Source organism: Staurois parvus, unplaced genomic scaffold (genome assembly GCF_062004578.1).
Source record: "Staurois parvus isolate SC_StPar_1 unplaced genomic scaffold, SC_StPar_1.0 ptg000279l, whole genome shotgun sequence".
NCBI classification, from domain to species: Eukaryota; Metazoa; Chordata; class Amphibia; order Anura; family Ranidae; genus Staurois; species Staurois parvus.
The window spans coordinates 1,486,369-1,507,140 of NW_028318075.1; the positions used below are offsets into that span (position 1 = coordinate 1,486,369).

The 20,772-nt window shown below is 41.4% G+C and overlaps 1 protein-coding gene across 2 annotated transcripts; it reads left to right on the plus strand.

Annotated features, from left to right (window-relative positions):
- The first annotated feature begins 3,017 nt into the window (after nucleotides 1-3,017).
- On the plus strand, nucleotides 3,018-19,603 carry LOC149458727 (ferritin heavy chain B-like). Of its 2 annotated transcripts, XM_089681815.1 has the most exons (5): nucleotides 3,018-3,112; nucleotides 13,153-13,271; nucleotides 16,042-16,188; nucleotides 16,580-16,705; nucleotides 19,287-19,603. In XM_089681815.1, the coding sequence occupies exons 2-5, from the start codon at nucleotides 13,170-13,172 to the stop codon at nucleotides 19,440-19,442; spliced, it is 531 nt and encodes a 176-aa protein (XP_089537941.1). In that variant the 5' UTR covers nucleotides 3,018-3,112; nucleotides 13,153-13,169; the 3' UTR covers nucleotides 19,443-19,603. The 2 variants fall into 2 exon arrangements, with proteins under 2 accessions (XP_089537941.1, XP_089537940.1); XM_089681814.1 differs by lacking the exon at nucleotides 3,018-3,112 and having other exon boundaries at nucleotides 13,049-13,271.
- Nucleotides 19,604-20,772: the final 1,169 nt, after the last annotated feature.

A 20,772-nucleotide genomic window follows, 5' to 3' on the forward strand; every position in this document is an offset into this window, starting at 1 on the left:
ATCACGCTTTGAATGACAATTGCACGGTCATGCAACACTGTACCCATATGAATTTTTTAGCCTTTTTTTGAGACAGATAAAGTTTTATTTTGGTGGTATTTATTCACCACTGGGATTTTTATTTTTTTTGCTATGTAAATTAAAAAGTCCAGAAATTTTGAAAAAAAGTGTTTTTCTTATAAAATTTGGCAAATAAATAATATTTCATCATAAATCTTGGCAAAAATGTATTCCGTTAAATTTTTAGTAAAAAAAAATAACTCAAATTAGTTTATAACCAAAAGTTATCATTTTTAAACTTTTTTTTTTTGCATACTGTCACCCTAGCAGTACAGTGTCACAAAGTGACTTCTTGCTTACTACTCTACATGTGATCACTGATTGGCAAATCAGTGATTACATGATCGGGACCTCGTACAGAGGTCCCATCCGACAATCGGTGTTCCTGCACAAGCAGGGTGCGGGGATGCCATTTATAAACGGCCACCCGATCCTGCACTGATACTGTCCGGCCGTTTATATACAACGGGCTGACGGGAGGTGGTTAAGCAGGCCAAAGATGGATGGAAATTCAGCGGGTTTAGAATTTCAATCTATTTGCAGGCAGGCTGGTTGTACAGAAGTCGATCGCTTAACTGACTTCTTTATGACTAGCTTATTGGAAAGACAGTCAGGTCCATAAATATTGGGACATCGACACAATTCTAACATTTTTGGCTTTATACACCACTACAATGGATTTGAAATGAAACAAACACCTTAACCTTGCGCTTTAACTGTCGACTGTCAGCTTTAATTTGAGGGTATTTACATCCAAATCAGGTGAACGGTGTAGGAATTACAACAGTTTGCATATGTGCCTCCCACTTGTTAAGGGACCAAAAGTAATGGGACAATTGGCTTCTCAGCTGTTCCATGGCCAGGTGTGTGTTATTACCTCATTATACCAATTACAATGAGCAGATAAAAGGACCAGAGTTCATTTCAAGTGTGCTATTTGCATTTGGAATCTGTTGCTTTCAACTCTCAAGATGAGATCCAAAGAGCTGTCACTATCAGTGAAGCAAGCCATCATTAGGCTGAAAAAACAAAACAAACCCATCAGACAGATAGCAAAAACATTAGGCGTGGCCAAAACAACTGTTTGGAACATTCTTAAAAAGAAGGAATGCACCGGTGAGCTCAGCAACACCAAAAAACCTGGAAGACAACGGAAAACAACTGTGGTGGATGACCGAAGAATTCTTTCCCTGGTGAAGAAAACACCCTTCACAACAGTTGGCCAGATCAAGAACACTCTCCAGGAGGTAGGTGTATGTGTGTCAAAGTCAACAATCAAGAGAAGACTTCACTAGAGTGAATACAGAGGGTTCACCACAAGATGTAAACCATTGGTGAGCCTCAAAAACAGGAAGGCCAGATTACAGTTTGCCAAACGACATCTAAAAAAGCCTTCACAGTTCTGGAACAACATCCTATGGACAGATGAGACCAAGATCAACTTGTACCAGAGTGATGGGAAGAGAAGAGTATGAAGAAGGAAAGGTACTGCTCATGATCCTAAGCATACCACCTCATCAGTGAAGCATGGTGGTGGTAGTGTCATGGCGTGGGCATGTATGGCTGCCAATGGAACTGCTTCTCTTGTATTTATTGATGATGTGACTGCTGACAAAAGCAGCAGGATGAATTCTGAAGTGTTTCGGGCAATATTATCTGCTCATATTCAGCCAAATGCTTCAGAACTCATTGGACGCCGCTTCACAGTGCAGATGGACAATGACCCAAAGCATACTGCAAAAGCAACCAAAGAGTTTTTTAAGGTAAAGAAGTGGAATGTTATGCAATGGCCAAGTCAATCACCTGACCTGAATCCGATTGAGCATGCATTTCACTTGCTGAAGACAAAACTGAAGGGAAAATGCCCCAAGAACAAGCAGGAACTGAAGACAGGTGCAGTAGAGGCCTGGCAGAGCATCACCAGGGATGAAACCCAGCTTCTGTTGATGTCAATGCGTTCCACACTTCAGGCTGTAATTGACTGCAAAGGATTTGCAACCAAGTATTAAAAAGTGAAATTTTGATTTATGATTATTATTCTGTCCCATTACTTTTGGTCCTTTAACAAGTGGGAGGCACATATGCAAACTGTTGTAATTCCTACACCGTTCACCTGATTTGGATGTAAATACTCTCAAATTAAAGCTGACAGTCTGCAGTTAAAGGACATCTTGTTCATTTCATTTCAAATCCATTGTGGTGGTGTATAGGGCCAAAAATGTTAGAATTGTGTCGATGTCCCAATATTTATGGACCTGACTGTATGTTTCCGAATCAGTGCCACCGGCGGTGCTGGTGAGTGTATTCTGATGGTGGGAAAGCCTCCCTGCTGTCACAATACAATAGCTCCATAGAAGGGATTCCACCATCTACACTGAATGTGTAGATGAGGGAGTTGATTCATTTTCTTTTGTTCAACTTGCTGGTATAGCCTTCCTTACACTTATAGTCATTGGAGAGAATCCCACCGCTAGACCTCATTGGGGTAAGTGATTACTCATCTGAGAGGGAGAAATAGCTCATTGCTCAAGGAACCCCTAGCGACCTCTGGAGGAACCCTGGTTGAGGAAGGCCATTCTAAAGCCTTTGGCCACCACTGATCTGATATTTATTTATTTATTTCAGGTACTTATATAGCGCTGTCAATTTACGCAGTGCTTTACACATATATAATGAACATTCACATCAGTCCCTAACCCTCAAGGGGTGTACAATCTAAGGTCCCTAACTTACATTCATACATATTATGGCCAATTTAGACAGGAGCCAATTAACCTACCAGCATGTCTTTGATATGGCGGTTTGCCTTCATAGTACACAACTCAGCCTGATCCTTTGCCTTCCTTAAACACTTTAGAAATGTTACAGATTATTACAGTGTTTACTGCCCATGACTTTACTACAAATACATGCTGACTACACAGAACCTTAGAAAGTGCTGCCAAACTGAGATAAGAGATAAGCAATTCTACAGTATAACTGAGCAAGATAAGGGAAGAATGTTGTGAGTTTTCCACTGAAGAAAACTGAAAATAATTGAATGAAATATAGGGTAAGCAAATGAGACACTTGTTTCCATATTTGACTAGTTTTTTATACTTTGTTTTTATTCATATTCCTGCATTTGCATAGTTCTGTTACGCAATTTACGTAAAATGACATGTAATAGAAACTTTGTGGAATATTTTAGCCTCCTGGTCTCATAGCTGTACAGCGATAGTGAGCAGTGCTCAGGGGTCCATATTGGATTCAGGGAGGAAATTTTCCAACTGTTTATTATACTGTTTTATATACTGTAGTGCAGATGATGAACCCTTTACATCATGTCCCTGAAGGAACACAACAAACTAGGGTCAGCAAAGCCTGGTACACACAATGAGAATATTTGACGAATTATCTTTTTTTTTGCATGCTAGTCTCATATAGAAAATGAAGAGGTTACTATAATTAATTGTAAGACAGAATACAACTTCCTGCGATGATGTAATGTATTGTATTGTAATGTATTCTTTCGTTTCCAAGCATGCTTTTTCTTGGTCACTCAAATTTTTACGGACAAATACTGTACCGATTAAACAAAATCTGTTCATTCTGTTAGCATACAAGAACATTTTTTGTGCTTTTCCCTTCTGATAATTTAGCATGAACTGTCACGACTGACTCTCGAAAGTTGTGTGCTAATGATCAGATTATCGGATGATCACTCTGAAAGCGTATTTTGCATCCAATTTTTCTCATCGTTTGTATTAGGCATAAGGCTGGCCATACACTATACAATTTTCTGTCCAATTTCTGCCCAATTTATATTTACCTTCAACTAGGGGTCTGCCAAATTGGATACAAGTGAAAGTGTTGTTTAGGTTTGACCTCATATTATATGGTTTTTGGTAAATCTAAAGCAAAATTCTCAAGAAAATTGTATAATGTATGGGCAGCTTAAGGCTTCATGGTTGTAAGAATTTTACTGATCATATAGACAAGGATTTTCTGGCACAAAAGTTCCTGCATAATAGTTCCTGTTCACACCAGAACGCGGTGTGCATTACACTGCAGTTGCGATCTGCAGCGGGTGCAAGGGCAGACTGACCATTTGGAAACTCGGGCACTGCCTGAGGGCCCGGGGTCAGTAGGGGGCCCCATGAGATGCCCCTGGTACCTTTTTCATAGGCTTTTTTGAGTTTGGGCAAGGACACGGGGGCCCCATGATCCCCAATTGCCCGGGGGCCCCATGAGTTCTCAGTCCGCCCCTGAGCGGGTGTTAACGACACCCAAAAATATGGGTCGCAAATGCAATGTGTTTGCCTGCCCCAGATTGCACAGTACAGAAGTATCATGCAATCCGATTGCAGATATTTATTTTATAGTGGTGTATGCACTACTTTTGGTGTGTTCCAATGCAATTCAGCCCATTTGAAATGAAGGGGCTCAAACCCCATACTGCACTGCACTGCATGTGTGAACCGACCCTTAATGATGAGTAAAATGACTGCCTTTAGCTGCACTTTAAAAATTACAGTTCTATATCCTCCACCTTTTTTTTCCAATACCAGAGTATACTCTTTGCATCTATGTAAGCTTGTGTATATTATTATACAGTATTTATATAGCGCAAAAAGGTTTGCTCAGCGCTGTACATTATAGGGGGGACAGTACATGAGACAATACAATACACGAGGGGGTCAAGGGCCCTGCTCTTTTGAGCTTACAATCTAGGAGGGAGGGGATAGTGATACATGAGGAAGTGGCTGTGGGGGATGGAGTGGAGGAGATCGGCTGTTAGGTGAGGGCGGGGTAGGCTTCCCTGAAGAGATGGGTTTTCAGGGTGCACCTAAAGGTGAGGAGGGTAGGTGACAGTCTGATGGATTGGGGTAGTGAGTTCCAGAGGATGGGGGAAGTTCTGGAAAAGTCCTGCAATCAGGCATGGGAGGAGGAGACCAGGGAGCTAGAAAATAGGAGGTCTTGTGAGGAGCAAAGATTACGGGTAGGGTAGTATTTGGGTATCAGGTCGGTGAGGTAGTTTGGGGCAGCGTTATGAATGGCTTTGTAAGTCTGTGTTAGTAGTTTGAATTTAATGCATTGGGCAATCGGGAACCAGTGGAGGGAATGACAGAGGGGGGTGGCGGATATGGTAAGGTGGATGAGTCTGGCTGCTGAGTTCAGGATAGACTGAAGTGGGGATAAAACATAACAAATAGTGCAGCGCTAGAAAATGATATAAACGTATGGTTGCACCAGTATGTATGGTGCAAAATTCTTTAGATCTTAGCAAGCGGTATAGGCCACATATGATGTGTATGACCTTCCCAATAAAAATGCGGTGAAGGCGTGTAACACATACGCCTCCACTTCTCTATATAAACGCACAATAAAATTGCACAATGAACAATACAATGATGGTCCAATAAAAGTTCAGTGATCAAAAAAAAAGCCACAAATGAATAGAAGAAGGCTTGATAAGATCCCCGTAGTACATATAGTCCGGCGTTATGCAGAAAAACTAGTAAATTGCGCACTCACCGGAAGCACAATTTAATTGCGCATTTGTGTCATATACACCAAAGGTCACTCCAGTTGTAGATGGAAAGAAGCTCAGATCGGATGACTCCGTGAAGAGGGGTGCCACATCTGGGGGTCCCTTGTGGTAGACCTGGCTCCAAACAGGATCAGCTGAAAATTATTCAGGGCCCTGGGACAATCGCCTTGTGGTCCTGAATCCAAAGCAGCATATCTGGTCACTCTGATCTCTCCTCTCTCTGTTATCTGCATGACTCACTCACGAAAGCTGTGATTCGCTCAGCTCGGTGCGCAACAGCGGGGATAGTCTGTGATGAGGTAGACCGGTGAGAAGGGAGTTGCAGTAGTCCAGACGTGAGATAATAAGGGAGTGAACGAGTAGTTTAGTAGTGTCTGGGGTTAGGAACGGACGTATTTTGGAGATGTTGCTGAGGTGGAGCCTGCATGAGTTTGCCAGCGATTGGACATAGGGTTGGAAGGACAGGTTTGAGTCTAGAGTGACACCTAGGACTTTGGCTTGCGGGGTGGGACTGATGGTGGTGTTGTTGTATACGTATATATGCGTTTATACACATTTACACTTGTAAGCACATGCATGTCCTCAGACACGCATTTGTTTTTTATTTTTGGCTACAGATCTGAACACAGTGCATGTTTGCATATGTGCATGTCCCTATTAAAAAAAAATTTCATTCAGATCTGCAAAAAAAAAAACGCTTTGAAATTAGTTTTTTAAAATGCCCGTGTGCATGAGGTCTTAAGGTAGAAGCAGAGAACAATAGAAAAAAAGCGCACCAGCCTTGCACATTACCTCAGTAAACAGTTCATGAATTTATTGATAAATTATACTCACAAGAGTAGCAGTAAAAAGGCATATAACATCCAAAACCAACACAGGGTTAGAAGACACGTGCAAGTTCCATCTGGAAGGGAGCTATAATATTGGGTCAATCTGACGCGTTTCGAAGGGGGGGGGTCCCTTCTTCCTCAGAGCTAGTCACAAAGAGATAAGCCACCCCTAGATATAGTGTTGCTCTATAGCAGGGCCTGCCCTCGTGAGTGGGACAGCCTCGTTACGGGGGTTTTGGGGCTAAATGTGACACAATAAATAGTAATAATAATACATAGTAACATACCTAGCATACAAAGCATAGATAAAAAACATAATATGATCACAAATGGAAAAGGATGAAGGAAAAAAAAGATGATACTAACATTAACGTAAAACGACATTGTAATTAAAATGAAGACATCATTAATTAAAAGTTCAAATACTAAGTGGGGAATAAATCCTTCCTTAAGGTAGAAGCCACCTAACCTTTTGATATGTTTTTGGATTGTTGGAGGAAACTGGACCATTTGGTGCCCTCCAACCCCTGACAATTACCGGTTGTATAATTATATAGATATATTGATGTGCCCCAAATAGAGGAAGAGGACACTAAGACACTAATTTATATAAAGTATATGAGTTTTATGTAGTGTTAGTATTTGTAATCATGGGAACGATTATTTGAACATTGCATAGATTGTTCTGGTAACAAGACCAGAGTTCACCATCTTGTAAACCCGGGTCTTGTTACTAGAACAATCTTTGCAAAGTTCAAATAATTGTTCCCATGATTAAAAATACTAATACTACAAAAAACTCATATGGCTATATAAATTCATCTGTACACTCATAAAACATCAATACATTGTATAAAGGCAAAGGAGAAAATAACATGTTTTTATCTAGGAAAATTAGTTCTTTTAAAAGTGCTAAAGCGCCAGTGTTGTAATGCAATGTAATTTTTAGGAAAAGTGCCACAACTCATCAGATAAATCATTTTAATATTCTCTATGACAATAAAGTATATCTAAAGTCAAAATCCCTTTTTTCTAGGTTTGGATAGATAGGATAGAGAGGAGAAGGATTGGGACCTCTGTAAGGTTTATAATGCTGTCTGTGTTCCCGATGGGGAGGTCACCCTCTCTATATGTCCAAGCAGGGGCGGACTGACCATTTGAGCTCTCGTGCACTGCCCGAGGGCCCGGGGTTAGTAGGGGGCCCCATGAAATGCCCTTGGTACCTTTTTATAGGCTTTTTTGGGTGTGCTTTGAGTGTGGGCGAGGACACAGGGGCGCCATGATCCCCTATTGCCCGGGGGCCCCATGAGTTGTCAGTCCGCCCCTGTGTCCAAGTAACCATAATCACCAGAACAGAAAGTAATGGGAAATCAAAAACTGATGGGTGCCATGAAACAAGATGGTGGGGGAGATCTTTTATGGAGGACATTGGAAGTGTAAAGCGGGGTGGTAGACACAAAGGTGAAAAGAAGAATGGGTGATGTGTGTGCTGATCCCATATACGGCACATACACCAGAATCTGCTGATCAGAATGACTTTTGCACACTGACAGTAACAATGGTTCTGAAGAAGCAGGACTAAGAAAAACCCCTGAGACACATTGTTAACTAACCCTTAATAAAGTATGATTTATATAGCACCATCAATTTACATACATTGTACATCCACATCAGTCCCCAAATCTCAAGGAGCCTACAATATGAGGTCTGCAACTCACATTCATTCATACACAGGGGCGGACTGAGCATTTGGAAACTCGGGCACTGCCCGAGGGCCCAGAGTCAGTAGGGGGCCCCATGAGATGCCCCTGGTACCTTTTTCATAGGCTTTTTTGAGTTTGGGCAAGGACACAGGGGCCCATGATCCCTTATTGCCCGGGGGCCCCATGAGTTGTCAGTCCGCCCCTGTTCATACACATACTATTTAGACAGGAACCAATTAACCTACCAGCATGTCCTTGGAGTGTGGAAGGAAACTCACACAAGCAGAACATGCAAGCTCCAGGCAGTTGATGCTGTGGTTGGGATTTGAACCAACAACCCTAGTGCTGCCAGGCAGAAGTAACCATTTAGCCTCTGTGCTGCCCTAAAAGTTATTAACTCACATCTGACCATGTCACTGAACCATCGTTATGGTCCTTCGCTCTCCTTTACACTTATAATATTATACATGCAGCAGTTCTCGAATAAAACATGCTCAGCTATAAAGTGATCTGTGACCAGCATATGGTACAGTTCTATTTTTGTGCCTGTAGTATTTTGCAACCACTGCTCATGTTTTTTCAATACCTTGTAGTATGTCAGAGAGGATAAATTGATGTAAAGAGACCCTGTCACCAGCTTCTCTATAGTTCCATGGACTAACTTACTTGTAATGAAGTGTGTCCTGCATTATGCAGGCAGTTGGATCATGTAGCAATCTTCTGTGCAGGGATACCCTGTCCTTTCTGCTCTTGAACTTCCAGAATTGCGGTAGTTAAAGCTTATAGTGGAACTTTGGGTAAAGATTAAAAATGGGTGGACAGGCAGGATTTTTAATGCAGAAGAGACATGCTTTGACTCTTTTGCATTAATGCTAGCTATCTGTCTGTCCACCCCTGTACAGTGAGCCACGCATACGCAGCTCAATGTACAAATTCAGCAATGCCAAATTTGGCAGACATCCTGTGCATGAGTGGGAGTGATGTCATCCTCGCCCAACCAATGACAGCGGTTGGTGTTCAGGACCTGGAAGCCGGCCACCTGAAGATGTCAGCAGCCAGGCGGGGAGTTCCGGGACAGCGCATTGCAGGATCGGAGGTGAGTATAGTTCTGCTTTAACAACAAAAACTTCTATTTAGGGCTAGGTTCAGACTGAAGCGGTGCGAGTTACATCTGTTTTAAAGTGCTTTTCAGTAAACAGCTACCATGCAATTCATCCATGATTCAGCTGAAATACTAATGGGTTTTGGATACGATTTTGATGCAGCTGCGATCTAGGATCTCTCTCTCTTAAGCTGGTGAGTAACACAGGGTGCACTGCTGAAAAAATGCATTGGAATCGCATTACATCTGAACAGATAAGCATTTCCCATGCCATTTCAATTCCACCACTCCAAAGACGCACACAACCATTTTTCAAAACATGTCTGGACTGCATAGGTGTGAATGCTTCCCATTGGAACTCATTTTATTTCCCATGTCATTCGAATCAATGCGACTTTCAAAAATGGATCAGTGTGAACCAGGGCTAAAACAGAAGTATGGCTAAAGCCTTTTTGGTCACACTTGCAATTGCTTTTTGGTGCTCTCCAGTGACCCAAATTCAGCCAACGGCGGGCTAAAGACTGTTGTCGGCTGACATCACAGAGCTGTTCTGGGCCCTGGAAGAACCCCGACATTAATGTCAGGATCTACCCAGATGCCTGAATGTCAGCTGGCTCAGCCTCTGAGAACTTTATGAGGAAAGAACAGAGGGCGCACAGGCCTAGTGCATTAGCATAAAAAAATGTTTAATAAGAAATAAAGTAGATGTTGTACTCAAAAACGACAATAAAGTCAAGGCACATCATAAAAGAACAGCTGGGTCAACACCGCGCTGAGTAACAGTCCGCAATAGGGAGTGTAGACATCCAATAGGCTGATGCGTTTCAAGGAATTGCCTCTTCCTCAGAGCCACTCAGAGTGGCTCAGAGTGGCTCTGAGGAAGAGGCAAGTCCTTGAAACGCATCAGCCTATCGGATGTCTACACTCCCTATTGCGGACTGTTACTCAGCGCGGTGTTGACCCAGCTGTTCTTTTATGATGTGCCTTGACTTTATTGTCATTTGTGAGTACAACATCTACTTTATTTTTTATTAAACATTTTTTATGGTCATGCACTAGGCCTGTGCGCCCTCTGTTTGTTCTTTCCTCCAGTATATTTGGATTCCCCCGGTCTATTTGAAGGCAGCAAGGTGTGCATATTCCAGGACATTCTTAATGTGGTTGTAGCCTGCATCGAGTCCATCCCCAAGCGCAGGAGCATTTGTGTTTGCTGGTTCTGAGAACTTTAGCCAGCCACTCCAATCCCCTGCACAGCCTGGTACTCCAGTAAGCCCTGAAGAGGCAGAGTACAGAGCGGTGACTGACAGTCACTGCTCTCTGCTCAGAGTGAACCAGAGAACTGAGTGAGGTTTTTGATCTCTCAGTTCTTGACCTTAGAGCCGATGAGGGACAGCTCCAGCATAACACCAATGCTGCCAAACAGAGATGAGTATGCATTTTTTTTATTATAATCCCACAGTTGTCCATCTAATGCACTTGTCAATAGTCACAAACATTTTTAAATCCATTGTCTTTGCAGAGCTGGATATTACCTTGTAAAGCAGCAGTGACATCATCACTGCGCTGTAAGCCAAGTTCCTAGCAAGCTAGAGAGAATTCTTTTAGGAAAACATCAGTTTAAAAAAAAAACTGCAGATAAGTTTGCAAAAAAAAAAAGACACAAGTATTTTAAATGCTTACTTGCAGTGTATTTCCCTTTTCATAAATGAATTTTGTTCACTTTTAATGGGCCCTAGAATTTGCTAGACAAATTGACTGCTCCAGGAGTGTATTGAATTTAAAGTAGAACCCCACTGGGTAGACTTCCCTTCACTTCCTGTCCCATAGTCAAAACAGGAAGTTAGAGGAAATCTTTCCAAAGTGAGGGAATCACAGTGTATCACCAGAACTAGTATCAACATTGGAAAATTTCCCCTCTATTACTGTTCTGGGGACAACTCAAAATTTAGGATTTTTCTTTACTTTCACTCTTGGAGGTAAACAGGACAAATATAAAGGATGAATTGAACTAACAGGGACACAGTCAGCATTAACAATCTGACAGGTGATCTAATCCCTGTCCATGCTATTAAAAAACAAAACAGAAAACTTGCCTTTAGTTATACTTTAAAGTTGTTCTCGAGGCTGAAGGTTTTTTCTTAACCTCATGCATTCCATGCATAAAGGTAAAAAACCTTCAGTCTGCATCTCCCCCCTCAACCCCACCTAATACTTACCTGAGCCCCATCGGGATCCAGCGATGTGTCTCTCCCGGGTCTCTCCCTCCTCATTGGCTGAGACACAGACACATTGGCTCCCGCTGCTGTCAATCACAGCCAGTGCAGCTTGCTCTGGGGCAGGGGCGTACTGACAACTCATGGGGCCCCCGGGCAATAGGGGATCATGGGGCCCCTGTGTCCTTGCCCAAACTCAAAAAAGCCTGTGAAAAAGGTACCAGGGGCATCTCATGGTGCCCCCTACTGACCCCAGGCCCTCGGGCAGTGCCCGAGTTTCCAAATGGTCAGTCCGCCCCTGCTCTGGGGACACTCAGCAGGGGGGAGAGGCCAAGAGTACCAGTGGGTTCCTGAGGATCGGGGCTGCTCTGTGCAAAACCATTACACAGAGCTGGTAAGTATGACATTGTTATTTTGTAAAACAAATTCTGAACCTTTAATATCACTAAGAATGTCCATACTTCTGTATATTATGTTGACTGAGTAATATATCTTTAATGCAGAACTAAACTCAAAATAATTACCCCTGCTTTAAAGGTCCAAGGCCTCTGTAGCTCCTCACCAGAATCTTGGCCATTTTAATTGGCCGGTGTGGGGTGACATCCCTCCTGCACATGCTCAGGAGTGCAGTCATCCTGGCACACAGGCACTGTGCCAAAATGTAAACTAAGCTGCACATGTGCAGCTTGGTGTACAATCTGCAGAAGACTGGTAGTTTATTTTTTTGCAGTATTATTATTATTATACAGGATTTATACAGCGCCAACAGTTTGCTCAGCACATTAGAAAATAAAGGGAGACAATGCAGCAACAATACAGTTCAATAAAAGAGGGTTAGGAGGGCCCTGCTCCTTGGAGCTTACAATCTAAGAGACATTGCATGTCGACAAGTTGCATAGGTGTCAACAGGGATTTCTTTTTGTTATATTTATCACCACTCTGTGCTAATGCCTGTTCCTGTGGAAGAGAGTTCCACATTTGAATGAACCCCTTTTTGCAGCTGAGAATAAAAACACTTTGATTTCTTTACAGGGCCCTACCTTGCATAAAATTGGCCCTCCCCATTATCTTTTTTCATTCAAATCTGATTGGAGTGGATGGGAACATTTTGCTAGTAGAAATAGTTTATAGATAGCATGTATTTTATTTTGAGCTGTGTCAAAAAAATGTAAACCACCATATAGTCAACTGTCACCTGTTACATATTGATTTATATAGAACAAAAGCAACAGTGCCTCCTGCAGGCTGAAAACATAAATACCAACAGGAAAATTCTAATAAATCCAAAGGTTGCCTTCCATGGTTCTAAATACATTTGGGAAAAGGTTACATGATCTGTTATTAAAGGAAGTTGTACAATAAAAAAGAATACATGAGCAGGCTTGTCCACCGTTCAGAAAATGTTCCATAATACATTGTGACATTTTACACTCTGGAGAATATAGAATGACTTGCAAAAATGAATCCTGCCATCCTGCCTAATAGCGTATTGTGTTCTGTAACACTAGCAGGCTCAGGCTGGGAGGCTCAGGTGAGTCAGCAGAAATAGAATGTTTTAATTGGTGTGTGTGCAGTGACAATAGCCACACAGTATAAAAGTCCCCGCAATGCTTGGAAAGTCACATTCAGAAAGTGTTCTTGCTTCAACAGTGATTGAACGGAACCTTCTCTGACCTGAAAAGCTCACTTTAATTCTTCTATCTTCTCCAAGAATAACTCTGCAGCAAGATGAACTCTCAAGTGCGCCAGAACTACAGCCATGACAGCGAAGCCGCTGTTAACCGCATGATCAACCTGAAGATGTATGCATCTTATACCTACCTGTCCCTGGTAAGTCCTACTAACTTTGGTAATTAAATATGACCTATAAGACCCCATTCACACATGAGTGTTTTTTCAGCTCAAAGCTCGACACTCAAAAACGCTAAATCCCATTATTTACAATGGCCCCTGTTCACACTTGAGCATTTGTCATCTGCAGAAAAATGTCTGTCGCTCAAAAAACTTGTGCTACATTTCAGGGAGATTGGAGCATTTTGTCCCCATAGACTTGAATGGAAGACGCCTGAACAGTGGGAATGAGAATTTTTTTCAAGTGTTTTTCTCAGGCATTTTCAGTTCAAACAACAGCTATTTCTATTTCTATTGGCCACAGCAAATATGCCTAAATTGAAAAAACCCTGAAAAAACACCTATAATATTTGCAGATCTGCTCAAAAAAACGCTCAAAAACACCTGAAAAAATACACTTGAAAAACGCTCAGCTCAGTGTGAATGCAGCCTGAAGGCATATGGACTTTATTGCTGGAAACTGGTTATACATATGTTTTTGAAATATGGCAATACAAAAATTATATGTTTTCTAAAATACAATCCACATGAAAAGCAAGCTTTTTATCTATTGTAATACTGGCCATACATGTGTCAGTTTTCAAGCTATTTGAACCTCATTGTACCAGATTTCTTAAGAACAACCAAATAGATCATATTACTTACTGCCTCTATTTTAGATCATTTCATGAACGGTTGGTGGTAGGTTGCATTCATCTGCTTATTTTTCCAGCCAAAACTGTTTGACAGTGGTTTAAAATGCCTGAAAGCAATCACATGATTGGACCACATAAGAATTGCCATCAACAGGCAGACATCTCCCCGAGAATGACAAAATGGAGATTTCTGACCTTAAAAATATTACAAATGAAATGTAATGTGAATTTGTATATAACAAAGAGAAAATGGCCTTACCTGTAATTTATATCCTGTAAGAAATCAATCCTGTAAACGTAAAATCAGTTTTCTTTCATTAGACAGGACAGTGTAGGATTAAGTTTTTAAATGGTAGATTGAATAAACTACGAATGCAAGCTTTCAGGACAGCTGATGTATACTCTATAAGCAGGTGGAGTGTTGTAAGTGTAGCACTCAGGGGCGGACTGACCATTTGGAAATTCAGGCAGTGCCCGAGGGCCCGGGGTCAATAGGGGGCCCCATGAGATGCCCCTGGTACCTTTTTTATAGGCTTTTGTGAGTTTGGGCAAGGACACAGGGGCCCCATGATCCCCTATTGAGGGCCCGGAGTCAGTAGGGGGCCCATGAGATGCCCCTGGTTCCTTTATCATAGGCTTTTTGAGTTTGGGCAAGGACACAGGGGCCCCATGATCCCCTATTGCCTGGGGGCCCCATGAGTTGTCAGTCCGCCCCTGGTAGCACTTACACCCATAGGAGCACTTGATGTGCTGGGTCCTCTGTTCTTGTGCCCATGATGCTGCTAACAGCTCTGTGCTCTCTGACATACCTGGTTGGGCCGAGGATAAGGATACAGACAGACCTGTGCATATGAATAACCCCAAACACAGCAACACATCCCATATGGAAGAAAAATATATTTGAAATATATTTTAAAAATATTCTTTGAAATGCTGCAATTTTAGCCATATTCTATATACTTAAATATATATATATATATATATACATATATATACTGCATGTTGAAATGTTTTTTTTTACAACATATATGAACAATTTCAAATATACTGTATGTCTTTAAAAATACAAATCTACATTTTTGGAATGCATTTACAAATATATGTAAAAGTATATGTTAAAATGACTTTTTTATGTTAAAAAAAATCTGAAGAATATATTTAAAAAAATATATATTTTGAAAAATATATATTTTTAAAATATATTCTAGTCGGGTCATATGCTGGCGCTCCTGGCTCCCCTCCCCCAAGTGCCCCCATAGCAAGTAGCTTGCTATGGGGACACTCATGCAGGCTTGCTGATGAGCCACGCTCTGTGTGTTCATAGACACACACTGTGGGTTGGCCCCGCCCCTGCTCCCTCCTCACTGGCTGTGAATGACATTGGCCAATGAGCCAATGAGGGGGGCCAATAAGGGGAGCCAATGAGGAGGGAGGGGAGAGAGAGAGCAGTGATTTTGCTCTTTTGCCCAGCACTGGATTGACATCAGGCTCAGGTAAGTATAAGGGTGGCTGGGGGAGCTGCATACAGGTTTTTTTGTTGTTCAGCTGCGCACCATTCATCCCTGAACCAGTGGAATCACTCGGATCCCCCATCCACATTGATCAGCATGACGCCTACTGTATTCTGACAGCCAACATCAATAGCTATCAGAATACCTGAACAACACCTGGCTGTATCAGATTGGATGCAGCCACTGTTTGACAATTTTCTGCTTGGCTTCTTCTTTAAAAATCTCTTTTAAACAAATCACCTTTTGTTGAGCCAGGAGCACCCAGGGAACAAGTTTTGATCTGTGTATGGCCGGATTTACTATGCAGACCATTACGCCCCTCCTCCTGATTCCTTTATAGGCAGCTTGGCCAGAAAGTAACTGATGGTACTAGTGAAATGGAAAGTTTACCAGGTAAAGGTGTTTGCATTCCCGCTACCTCTGGATCAAACAATTGCTCTGGCATGCAGAAAGCTTACTGAGCTTTCCAGAGCTTACTGAAATATATTAAATCCACAAGCTCTGGTATTGTGTTTAATAATATATTTTTTAATGAAAAATGACATGTGGGGAGAAGGGGTGTATAATGGAGATTTATGACAACCTTGTCTCTTTGATTTGAAGGCATATTATTTTGACCGTGATGATGTGGCACTACATCATGTGTCTGAGTTCTTCAAGGAAATGAGCAATGAGGAGCGAGAGCACGCTGAGAAGTTCCTTAAGTGCCAGAACAAGCGTGGAGGGCGTGTTCTTCTTCAGGATATCAAGGTGAGATGAAATGGAATGCTGAGGACATCACATTAAAATGATTACTATACTGTATCTCCTTCTAAGTGAGTTATATCACAACACCTGAAATTAGTAATGCTAAAACCCCAAATTTTGTAAAATTTTAAATGTGGTCAGGTTTTATTGCTGTGTATGACTCTAGCAGAAATGAGCCCTGTGATATGAGGACAAAGACATAAAAACCTGTCAGAGGTTCTAATCTTCCTCCTCCTGATGATACCCTGTTAAGGAAGGAAATGAGGCGAATTCTCCCAAATGTGAACACAGAAGAAACTGAAACTCTAACAACCCTTCTCCATTCTATTCAAAATGGGTTTGGCTAGGGTTTGACATAACATTCTAATGGTCCTTGTGATATTTTATTCCTCAGAAACCTGACCAGGACACTTGGGGAAGCACCCTGGAGGCCATGCAGACAGCTCTGAATCTGGAGAAGAATGTTAACCAGGCTCTGCTGGAATTGCACAATCTGGCAACTGATAGAAAAGATCCCCATGTGAGTAAAAATAACAATACAATTCCAAGCAACTAAATATCAGGTAGTAGTAATATGGAATCCCCTCAAAGTTTTTAATTAATAATTCCCATTGGTATTGTATTCTGCTTGGCAGTCAGTACTTGAGCCTTGCATGAAGCGTAAGTAATAACAGTTTCCACTGTTTTCACTGTAAATGCCATGGAAATCTTTTTTGATTGAGTTATGAAAGACAAACACTGCAGAAAGTTTGTTATAGAATCCATTTAGCACAGTATGGGTGATGGACAGTTATCGGTAAACAAACTCCAATACCAAGGGCCCTCCCACCAAGCTGGAACATCTATCTGACCATAATGGACACAAGGAGGTCCAACTTTTAGTTATAAAGGGCATTCCCCAGAACATTGTATACCAGACACTATATGTGAATGAATATTCAATAGTTTACACATGCACTAACCCCCCTTTTCAAAAAATAATCAAATACAATGCTGGAAAGAAAATAAAGCCTGCTGTTTGTGGACTCCTTTTCTCCTATTAAAAGAGCTAGTTGCCTATCATGTTTATTCTTTGGTCTCAAGGTTCTTAGGCTGCATTCACACTTGAGCGTTTTGTAGCTTGAAGTTCCAAAAAAGCTCAAACCTAAAAAATCAATTGTTCTCTATGTTGCCTGTACGCGTGACCAGGTGTGAACAGGCACCATAGAAAACAATAGATTTTTTAAGTTTGAGTTTTTTCGAAGCTTCAAGCTACAAAATGCTCAAGTGTGAATGCAGGCCATAGAGGGAGCAAATATCTTTCCTGCAACCACGGGTTGACAGGGGAGTCCCTCCCATGGAGCCATTGGGTTTTCCTTATGGGGGAAGTTGTCCCTGCCGGGAGAACACAGTGATTATTTAGTGGCTATAACAACTGCTAGCAATAATCACATGTAAAATCCAGCAGGCTGGTTGTACCCAAGTTGATTGATAAATCAACCTGGGTACATTCAGCCTGCTCATACACTGGTCTAGATTCAAACCATCTGTGGCAGGCTCAATAAAGCATGCAACCAGAGGCCAGCCATGGAAACAAAACAGAATGTCTGCTAGTCTGGGGCTTTGAACCTGTTCTGTAAAATTAATGCCCCAGAACTTGCATGCAGTCATAGAATGGCAGGTTTCACTAGAGAATTTGAAGACAGGTATTTGCTTTGCAACAGATACATTATAAAAAACAAATTTGATCATTTTAATAGTTATTCTATTTGTTCCCATTAATGTGGTCAACATATATTCCTAGCATCATGGGGCCACCATAAAGGGATTGCTAAGCTCCTCTACTCTAGAGTCCTGTGCTCACTAGCATTTTCATCATATATTCCTAGGCTCATGGGTTCACCACAGAAAGAGCGTTATTCTTCTCAACACTAGAGTCCTGTGCTCACTATTGTTTTCTCTTTATATTCCTAGGATCATGGGGCCACCATAAAGGGAAAACTAAGCTCCTCTATTCTAGAGTCCTGTGCTCACTAGTGTTTTCTCCATATATTCCTAGGATCGTGGGGTCACCATAAAGGGAGCACTAAGCGCCTCTATTCTAGAGTCCTGTGCTCACTAGTGTTTTCTCCTTATATCCCTAGGATCATGGGGCCACCATAAAGGGAACACTAAGCTCCTTTATTCAAGAGTCCTGTGCTCACTTTTGTTTTCTCCATATATTCCTAGGATCATGGGTTCACCACAGAGAGAGGGCTATGCTTCTCCACACTAGAGTCCCATGCTCACTTTTGTTTTCTCTTTATATTCCTAGGTTCATGGGTTTACCAAAGAGGGGGCACTAAGCTCCTCTACCCTAGCGTTCTATGCCCACTAGTGTTTTCTCCATATATTCTTAGGATCAGTAAGTTTCACAGTTAGAGGTCCGAGCTTCTCCATGCTAGAGTCCTGTCGTTCTCCAAATATTCCTAGGTATATTGAGCCATCACAGGGAGAGGGCCTGAGCTTTTCTACACTAGAGTCCTTGAGCTCATTAGTGTGTTCTCCAAATATACCTTGGTGTGTAGGTCCATCACAGAGAGAGGGCTCTGTTTCTTAGTACTAGGATGCTGCACTCGCTAGAGTGTTCTCCACATATTCCTAGGTATGTAGGGCCATCACAAACAGAAGGACAAGCTTCTTTACACTAGAGTCCTGTGCTCACTAGTGTGCTCTCCATATATTCCTGGGTTTAAAGGGGAGTAAAATCTGCAGCATTTTTATGTTTTCCGGAATACAGCAAAGCTCTCTGTCTGGCCAAGTGTTTCTATGCACTGATGCTGAGCTGTGGTGCATATAAATTAATGAAACATCACTCTGTGACATTTCAAGAGAGTTAAGATAAAAAAAAAAAGAGTTAAACACTGCCTTGCATTATAAAACCCAAGACACCGCCCTCTGAAGCATGGACACTAGCCAGCACAGGAACACAGATCATTTTCCTGTGCAGGTAGTGTGAACAAGCCATAAATCCCAGCCCACATAAACACTTTAAAAAGCCATTTAATTATGACAACATTACAATTAGGGTTTTATATCCATATATTTGATATGTCGCTAACTTTGGTATCTTATACCCCAAGATATGCGACTTATTGGAGTCTGAGTATCTGAAGGAACACGTGGAACACATTAAGAAGATTGGAGACCACATTACCAACCTGAAGCGGCTGGGTGCCCCCCAGAATGGCATGGGCGAATATCTGTTTGATAAGCACAGCCTGGAGGAGAGCAGCTAAAGTTGTCACCGAGTGGACACAACCAGAATACACAACACATTGCAACAAGTCAAGAAATATCACAAGAATAATACTAGCCTTATGTCCTTCTGTGTGACATGTAATATGTGTTGTGATTGTATTGGCAGCCCAGTTAAAATAAAATAGAGTTGCATCTTGAATTATGTTTGTCATAGTGTCATTTATTCATAAAAGGTGTAAAACTGAAGCTGATCTTCAGGTAGGTATAAAACACACCAATTTTTTATATTTGTTATATACACATTAACAATGATTAAAGCTGAAGTCCAGGCAAATTGCTATATGTACTGCTGAAAGAGATAAAGGAGATCTGTCTTTTTTCTGCCAAAGAAATTTTTTTCTATCCATCCACTCCTGAGATTTACACAGACAGTGGAGTAAGGTTGATGACCTAATGTTTTTCAAAGGTTTCTATGCAACATAACTAGGGCACCTCTCTGCGCCAGCCTGTGATTGGATTGTGAAGGCATAGTAGCAAATTGATGAGGTTGCCTCTCTGTCCTCTTGTCAGCAGAAGGTCATGCAGCCCAACTGAATGGATCCAAGTGGTGCCCCTCCTTCTAGTGTGATTTCTGCTGTACACAGGATTACAAGAGGTTGATATCAAGTCAAATCCAAGGAGATGCAATAGTTGAATTAAAAAAATCCATATTGCAGCAAGCGATATGTTTTTTTTAATAATGTTTTAGAATGTAATGCTAAATGTAGCTAGTATAGGTACCTGGAAAAGAGAAATTTGCAACCAGGCTCAGAGGGAAGTACTAGTATTATGAGCTCCCTAGTCTGCTGTCGAGATTTATCTTGTGCAATCACAGGCTTGGGACATGTAGGCGACCTACCTGCATTCTTTATTGCAGTCAAGAATGGTCAGTTCACCAACCTGGGTGTGCTGTCTTGTAGGCTGTGTAATGCTCAGAACCAGATGGACAGAAATACAGGAGTACCTCGGTTTATAAATTTAATGCGTTCTGTGGGACTTTTCATATTGCAAAAAATTTGTAAACCGAAACGCATTTTCCCGTAGGAATGCATTGAAAACCAATTAATCCATTCCAGAGGTCAGAAAAAAGTAAAAAAAAAAAGTATTTTATCTGTTCAAAACTCTTTATAAAGTGCACATTAAAGGCATAAATACTGTACAGGGCCATGATTAAAAATTAATTTGTAAATGCATTGAAAACCAATTAATCAGTTCCGGAGGTCAGAAATAAGTAAAACAAAAAATGTATCTGTTCAAAACTCTTTATAAAGTGCACTTTAAAGGCATAAAGGGACATGATTAAAAATTAATTTGTAAATGCATTGAAAA